The 8,904-nt window shown below is 40.7% G+C and overlaps 1 protein-coding gene across 1 annotated transcript in view; it reads left to right on the plus strand.

Annotated features, from left to right (window-relative positions):
• The first annotated feature begins 2,671 nt into the window (after positions 1-2,671).
• Positions 2,672-8,904, plus strand: part of STIM2 (stromal interaction molecule 2) — a 165,723-nt gene continuing 159,490 nt past the window's right edge. The window contains exon 1 of the mRNA XM_012664190.1: positions 2,672-3,077. Coding sequence (XP_012519644.1) covers positions 2,672-3,077 — 406 coding nt within the window. The remainder of the gene's footprint in view (positions 3,078-8,904) is intronic.

Consider the following 8,904-nt stretch of genomic DNA (forward strand, 5'->3'; position numbering starts at 1 on the left):
AAGCGGTATAGGATGGGCTTTAGCAGTCGGATAGGCGCCAAGAAAAAGGAGCTCAAGGTAGGTTTTGAATGGAATTTGGCAAGAGGAAGGAAGAAAGCTTTTGGTTGGCAAGGAAGGGAAAAGCAAAGGCTTGGAGGTGGGACAGGAAACCTGAGGGGAAAGGTAAGAGATTGCCTCAATGGGAGACTTGTGCTTATGGTTGGCTTGCAAATGGAAGCATCTATAGTTTCTAGGCATGGGCTTTTCTTCCAAAATAATGGACTTTCTCTTTTCTGTACTTAGGTTTATGCTGTGATGCACCGTGACACTGTAGCTCTGTTCAGCAAGGTGTATTCTGTCTACTCATTTAACAGCCGGAAACTTCTGTACCTATGACAAAGATGGTATAAGGTGGTGGGTTTATTCCTGGTCCCTGGCCTGAGAGTGGTCTCCTAAGTGCTTGACGGTTCCCTAGCTCCTTTGTGGCTCCAGGAGTGAGAGGAACAAACATTTATCACTCCAAATTCAGTACTCTCTGTGTCAACACCCTCCCTATGTTTAAAAAGAAAAAAATACTGTATCATCTTTGTTTAAAGAAACTTGGCCTGGTGATTTGTTAATCACCAGGGGCCTTATATTGTTGTTATTGCTATAACACAGTTTGCACTACTCAATTTAGCAACCGATTAACCACTATCTTTTATTACCCTCTAATTGTTTGATGGTTATAAATTTTATCTCCTCAGCAAGACTATAAGATTCCCCAAGCAGGGACTGTGCTATCTCATATCCCCAAGTGCTGACTTAATTGATTTTTCAAATGTCTCCTTTATTTTCTGCTGAATCCTCACCACTCAGTACCTTTCCTGGCACATAACTAGGCACTCGGTAAATATTTAATAAATAAAATAATGCCTCCTGGAGAGCAGGAACAAGACTTTTTTTTTTTTTTTTTTTTTTTATAATTTTCCTGGTCCCCTAGAAGAATTATCTCTTTGTGGTGGGCACTCAGCAAATGTGTGACTTCATTGCTGTGCCTTTCAGCAGGGAAAATATAATCCCCCCGTTGCCCTATAAAGAATTGCCACCTGAACACGATGCCCCCAGGATGTCTGCCAAAAAACAGTTGTTTGATAGATTGAGTAGCCTCAAAGACATTCTTGATTCTTTTCTAAACTGTACATCTGCCCTTCCACGATAAACCATATTCTTGGTTATGTTTGGTGGGCTGCCTAAGAAATTCTTTAGGAGAATGTGTAATTTGAGTATCTTCTTGACTTCAGAAGGCAAGCCAAGAAACCAGTAAAAAACCAAACTAAACCAACAACAAAACCCAATAGCAAACAGGACCTTTGTGTGTAAGAACCCTATCTGCAAATTTTAAAGGTTATGCCCCTAGGAGAGAGAATGCTCTGTGTGAGTGTGTGTGTGTGTGTGTGTGTGTGTGTGTGTGAGTGAGTGAGAGAGAGAGAAAATTTACAGGGCTTTAAATTTACAGTGACATTGCATTCACTTCATTTTATATTTGAAGGGAGATGGCCTGAAAAATGTGTCGGCAACTACTTTGGGTGAGAAAGATTCTGGTTCTTTTTTTCTTCAAACCAATTAGGCTGGATCTGAGGAGGATTTATAATAGAAAGCAGATTTTGGGTGCACAAGAACTTTATTACAGTTAGGCGATGCCGAGTCTACACCATTGTCCTGTCAGCCTGTTCAGCTGACAGCAAAGACTCCATGGGATGGGACGAGGGTAGGGAGATGATGAGTTCAGGTAATGCCTGAACATAGGAGAGTCAGAAATTAGAGCAAATTCTCTTAAATATAATATTTTAATTCAATGGCTGCTAAATCTGGCCCATCTTCCATTTATTAGCTGTGGACCTCAAGGGCTAGTGACTTAATATTTCTGAGCCTCAGTTTCCTCATTTGTGAAGTGGGGATGATAACGGTAATTAGAGTTACAGTGTGTAAATCTGTAAAGCGCTTAAAGCAATACCTGGCACATCGGCACATAGCAAGCGCTTTGTTAAATGTTTGGTAGGTAAATACTAGGCTACGCTCACCGTCACTGCTACACAGTTAGCCACTTGTAAACGCCACCTATATTGAAGTTGTGGGGACTCCCGTTGTTTCCGATTACAGAATTTTCCTGACCCATGCAATTATTTTTGCTGCCCTCCACAAGGCTATAACTCGCCCTAAAAATTTGGGATGTCTGTACTCTTCTCCCCGCCCCTCCGCAGTCGCGGTGGGGGCATGAGGGGGAAGGGGACACATCCTCCTTCCTCCCCGCCTCCTATCTTCGCCGCTCGCAGAAGCGCTAGAAACCACCCCGCAGCGCTCCCCTCCGGGAACGCCCCCAGGGGCGGGCCTGTGGCGGCGCGCACGCGCACTGCAGCAGCGCTGCGCCTGCGCCTTGGAGGGGCTCAGGGAGGCGGGGGATTGGTATGCGAGCGAATGTGTGAGGGGAGGGAGGCGTCCCGGCCGAGCGTGGTACTACGACGAGCGCGGGCCGGAGGGGGCGGGGGGATGCGCCGCGGCGGCGGCGGCGCGGGCGCTGGGGCTGGTTGGCGGCGCCAGAGCAGCGGATCCCGGTCTCTCCGCGGCAGCAGCGCGGGTGTCGCGCACGGCCTGAAGACGCCGTACCTTTCTGCCCTCCACCTTTTTTTTTTTTTTTAAATAACCAGAACCAATGAACTCAGAAGGGACCCGAGCTCCGGAGGCCGCCGGTGCCGAGGGGACCAGGCTGGCGGCCGGCGGGAGCCCGCGGCTGAGGCGGCGGGGGCGGCCCGAGAAGTCGCCAGCGGCGGCGGCGCCTCGCGGAGCGGACGAGTGGCCGGCGGCCCGGGCGCCGCTGCGCTTTCACCCCGCTTCTCCTCCGCATCTGCATCCCGCCGCGACTCCCGGCCCGGCCTCGGGCTGGCTGCGGCGGCGGCGTTGGGCTGCGCTGCTGGTGCTCGGGCTGCTGGTGGCCGGAGAGGTGGACGGATGCGAGCTGGTTCCGAGGCACCTCCGCGGGCGGCGGGCGACCGGCTCTGCCACGGCAGCCGCCTCTTCTTCCGCCGCGGTGGCAGGCGATAGCCCGGCGCTCATGACAGGTGAGGGCCCCGGGGGGCGGCGGGCAGGGCTTGGCCGGCCGCGGTGGGACCCCCATTTCCCCGGGAGGGGTCCGCGTCCCAGCCGGGCACCCGCTATTCGACGGCCCGGGCCAGAGCGCGATACAGAGCCTGGCGCCCGGACTCCGGCGCTCTGGCTGCTGTTTCGTCGTGGTCCCTGCACTCCGGACGCCTTCCCTTTTCACCCCAACACCCCGCCCTCGACTGAGCCTCTAGACGGCAATCGCTTCCCCGCCCTTCAGTCGGGCTCGGCGATCTTCTAAGCTGAGCAATGCGGTGGTTTCTCTTTAGTGCTGCAGAAGAGCCAGCAGGGTCTGCAGGGTGCTGGACTGATTTTTTTTTTTTTTTGGAGCTGCTAGAAAAAGTCAGCAGCAGCAATGCGGTATTGAGTCTGCCTCTGGTGCTGCTTTTGCAAAGGCAGCTGGCAGCGAGTCTCACCGATTTAAAGCTCCGCTGAGCACTACGTCCCAGGGGAGGCTGCTAAAGAGGATTCTTTGAGAGCCATGATACCTAGTGATATTAGTGGTTCCGTATTAGTATGCAGAAACGTCTAAGTCTAATGTGTATTTTTTGAGGGGTGGAAGAAAACCCTTTTTTAAGGATGGGAAGTATTTGCTGGTGAGAGCATCACTGGGTGACAAAGGGTGCAGAAAGCTTAGCAGGTAACTAGACATACCTAAAATTTGCTAAATGCAGGATATTCCAGGCTTGCATTTGAGCAGCACAGTTCTCATAGACTACATTACACCCTTTTAATGTAGAACATTCTCGCACTTGAAAACTTGCGAACATGTTTGGTAAGGTTAAGTAGAAAATTGTATCTTTTTAAAGCTTTCCAGTATCATGTACAACTGATCTGTTGTGGTTTAAGAAACGATTTCTTTGGGACAGTAGTGGAGCTAAAGTAATGCTTATTTTTCTTAGTACTTCACTCATTTATTTTAAAAATAGATCTGTAGATTTTCTGCATTAATTGCAAGATTAAAAAGGAAAACGTAAAGTGGAATAAGACGACCCATGATTAATTTAACCCAAGTGACAGTCCAACAGGCGTCTGGAAGTTACTAACAGCTGCTTTGAGAAGTGCACACTCCTGCTATATTCTTTAGCGCAAAGCAGTATTCTCTGTGTTCTACGACAGGATATTTACTATTCTAGAGGGAAGAAGGATGTTGGTAATCTTTGTCAAGCACTTTTGAAGTTGTACGGTATAGAACATAATGATAAGCATATTTAACTTTACCCTGAAACATATCCAGCCCTGTTGAATGGAACTGGAAACATCATACCTATCACTGGGTAATTTGGATAAAATGATTATAAAATATTCCGTATTAGGAGCTTAGTATAGTTTGTGTGAGAGAATAGGTTAGATAGTTTTATGCTTGAATAGTCTTTATTCTCCAACTAAAAATGTGGTAAATAATAATGTGAACAATAGTGATTATCAGGAAAGTAGCTAGATAAGACTAATTTGAAGATTTAATGCCTCATGCAGGAAAGGAAGGAGCAGAAATATTTGGGCTTCTAGAAGCTGTAGCAGTGTGATTCTTGGTTTCTGGAGCAGAATAAATAATTGGCTAATGCTTTATCAAAATGTAATCGGTAAAAAGGCAAGCAATTCAGAAAATGTAGTGTTTATTGACCACTCACAAGTATATTTTATGTTATGTAGATCATATCAAGAAAAATACTTACAATGGAATTTTAATGAGTAGTTTGTAATTCTTCCTTTTAAAACTTAAAGTTCTCTGTAGTTATTTATGACATTATGGGAAAAAAAAGGTGATTCTTACTGGGAAAAAGTCTGATATATCACATAAGATGAGTTTGTGTTGTAGGGCTTTAAAATAAATTTACTAAAATAATGTTAGCCCTGAAATTATTTCTGTGTTCTTTTTGCTTCTTTTGTTAGAATATTAATTTTCACCAAGTTAAACACTTCTGTTGAAAGTTTAAGATCATAAAACTATACGAGGTGCAAGTTAAATTGCAGTCATTTTAATAAGTTTATATAAATATAGTCGATAGCATTGATATCTTGGAAAAGGTAAATTGAAAATCCATGATGAAGTTAGAACATATTGAAAATTTCTTTGAACTATATGGTCTTTGTAGGGCTCCTTTCTATTCTTAAGATTGTATGAACAGTGCTTTCTTTTATGGTGTCATTTGTAAATGTTGTACTAAGCCTAGAACATAATTTATTAGTGTTATTGTACACTTTAGGAAATAGATCCATGGACTGAACTTACAAAATGCTGCAGTGTCATATTCTAGGCAGTGTTAATGGGTAGAGCATCAATAATAAGAGAATTAATTGAAAATTTTTGAAAGAATCCTGAGAGAAGAATTGTTCTCTCTGGCTCTTGGTTAAAGTTGTGATTTTGCTGTGAGTGTTCTTAATAGCTCTGTAAAATGACAGCCCAGATCACTTTTCTCTTTTCCTCTTCAGATTGGTATTTTTAATACTGACCTTTAGAAACTTCGTAAGAGTTTGCCTTTTACTAATGAAATCTAAAAAACATTCCTTTCCACTGAAGTTTGCCTCTTAACGGTTTTACTTTAGGGATTTAGTGTATTTTAAGAATAAATTACCTTTAAATTATCTATCCTGTGCTGAGTTTTGAGCAAGTAAAATGTTCTTATAGAGAGGCTATGAAAAATCATCAAAATAGACCAATTGTCTAATGAATACAGGTTTATATTTTGTTTTCTTTTTTTATATGCTCTTTTAAGAATTCAGTGTGCAAATGTTTTTGATAAGGTAGAACCAATATTTTTGATGTTATATAGTAAGGTTAGTAACATAAGGGTTTAAAATTACATATGTAGTTCGAATATATTTAGTCGTCTTACTTTGAAAGTAATTGAAATTTAAAGCAAGTTAGGGATTGGTGACTGAGAGCTTGCTTACTGTAAAGTTGTACTTTAATAATTTAAAAAATTACTTTTTTTTCTTTTTTGCCTAACATATTCAGAATTAATGAATTGATCCCAGTGGGGAGTGATTGGGTCCCTGAAAATATGCAGAATAATTGAAACATTAAAAAGTTTTTTCCTATATGTAGTTAATTGTTTCAGGATTTTTTTTTTTTTTTTTTGGAGACAAGGTCTTGCTCTGTCACCTGGGGTGGAGTACAGTGGCATCATCATAGCTCACTTCAACCTCAAACTCCTGATCTCAAGCAATCCTCCTGCCTCAGCCTCCTGAGTAGCTGGGACTACAGGTACATGGCACCACATTTGGCTAATTTTTATTTTTTGTAGAGATGGGGTCTTGGTTTTGCTCAGGCTGGTCTTGAACTCCTGGCCTCAAGCGATCTTCCAACCTTGGCTTCCCAAAGTGCTAGGATTACAGGCATGAGCCACCTTGCCTAGCCTGTTTCAGGATTTTTAAAAACAAAATTTTTAACTTTGAAAGTATTTGCTTTTATCATTTTAACAAAATGAATTCAAGTAACATTCTTTAGTGCCTATATAAAGGCTTTATGTTAACTGTAATACCATGTCACTAATTTGGCATGTTTTTAGAAATATAAAATACGTATTTTAAAACATATCTTTTAGAAGTATTAAAATTTCAATGAAAATTTGAAATACTCTTAGTTGAAAGCATAATACCATTTAGATAGTCCACTTTAACCAGTAGTGTTAAACACATCTGTGTTGTCAGACTTTAATAAATAATCTCAAGTTAGCATGATTATCATTGGAAAAATCTTAAATTGAACTTTTAAGTATCTCACATTGCATTCCTAACATTTATCCAGTAATGTTATCACCTTATATTTTTTTATTCCTAGTTGGCTTGAGTGTGGAATATGTGTTGCTTCAAGTAATATTTTTATGAAGAATTTACACATTAATGTTTACATTGTGACAGTAGTTAGACTCATAATGTAGTTCACATAATATTAGAAACTTGTCCCTCTTATGATGTTGCTTTTTGAATTTAGCTAATAATTTCCTGAAGTCATCTTTTGATGGTCATCTGTTGTATCCTCTTTTTCCTTCTTCGTAGTTATCATTACTTGTCCTTTTCTTCACCAGTCTTTGACCATTGTTGTAGTTGTATTGTTGCTAACTACAGGATTAAAGAATCTACTTTCAGAATTAAGTAGTAATTCTTAATTTAAGAACTAGTAGTATTCTTACTGGTCTGGGAACACTGCATCCTTTGGTATTCTTAAGAATACCATGGCAGAACTGATTGGTCTGTCTTGGAAATCTCATGGCACAGGAACAACTCAGAGGGCCAGTTGGAAAAGTGCATTTAAGATTTAGCTTAATTTTATACAAAACGATGACACAGAAATTCTTTAATTTGTTAAAGGCTTGCTTTGTGGATGGATACATGTTAATATTTTTAGATTAATTTAGACTTTTGAGTAATTATATCAGACATCTTGGATATTGGCCTAATCATTGATATGTGTTGTGAACACTTTCACAATGGTGCTTGGAGATCTGTAGATGTATATGGTATAGTTAAAATATAAACTGGTTACACTAATATGATTAGCAAGCCATTTTTGATATTTGCTGAAGTTTGGACCTTACCTTGTTAGGCTCTACCTAGGAGATTACTTATGTATTAATCAGGTTTCATCAACTAAACAATTACTAAGCACATGCAGAAGACCACATACTAGGAATGGGAAGGAATACAGGCAAGAGTAAGACATGGGATCTGCCTCACTGGGAACTTAGACTAGTTTGGGTTAGGTAATAATGGATACATTTAGTAAACTATTACTGTGTGTCAGTGTTGTGCTAAGTGCTTTTTATACATCACCACTTTTTGATTCTGAGACTTAACTCTATTAAATAACTGCTCTTTATATGATAGATGAGGAAACTGATGCAGGTGATATTTTTATATAACTTGCCCAAGGTCACACCTAGTAAGTAGCAGAGTTAGATGTTGACTTGGGTTTCTCTGATTCCAGAGCTTCGATTCTTAACTGGTATGTTGTATGCATCATTGTACAAATAACTAAACATAATATGAGACAGACTATGATAAACATCATTATGGACTGCAAAATATTGGGGAAAGGAAAAGGTTTTCAGAAAGAATTAACTTGGGGGGAGGGTGGGATTTGAGCTGGACCTTGATGAGTAGATAGGACTTCTTGTGAAGATGAGTGAAAGGGCTTTCTAGGAGGAGAATAAGCAAGAACAAAGAGTGAATTAATAATTTTCTTTAGAGTTAAGCATGGGGTATATGCAGAGTAGGGGGGGAAATGCAAAGAGAAAGAAGATTGGGACCAAATTATCAAGTGTTTTATTATTCCCTAGTGCATTCACTGTGTATAAAACACATCTAAAACTGGGGTACTCAGCCATGTACTGGGGAGTATGGGAAGCCACAGGAAAAGTAGGAGACATTTTCTCAGTATATCCATTTTATTAGATTATTTGGGAAACATTAAGTATTTTATCAGTGGTAATTTAAAACATTTTAAAAATACTAAACACACATGTTATGGAGAATGTTAAATTTACTTTAATTTTTATGGTAAAACAAAAGACATTTTGAACTTCCAGAGTGTTTTGTTCATAAACTCTTGGAGTTCCAAATCTATTATCTTGTCATTAGAAGGTGAAAGTCGCTGGTTTTTGAAGGTGGGAGTGACATGACCTCTGGTGTGTTTGAAAAAGCTAATTCTGGGTAGATGGAAGTGAGGAGATAATAGAGATAAGGACACCGGTTAGGAAACTATGTAGAAGTAGAGGTCTTGAGAGTTTAAATTATGCAGTGGCTGTAAAAATGTTTAGTGGAGATTTTATAAAATTTATTTTA

This window comes from Propithecus coquereli, unplaced genomic scaffold (genome assembly GCF_000956105.1).
Source record: "Propithecus coquereli isolate 6110/MARCELLA unplaced genomic scaffold, Pcoq_1.0 Scaffold87, whole genome shotgun sequence".
NCBI lineage: Eukaryota > Metazoa > Chordata > Mammalia > Primates > Indriidae > Propithecus > Propithecus coquereli.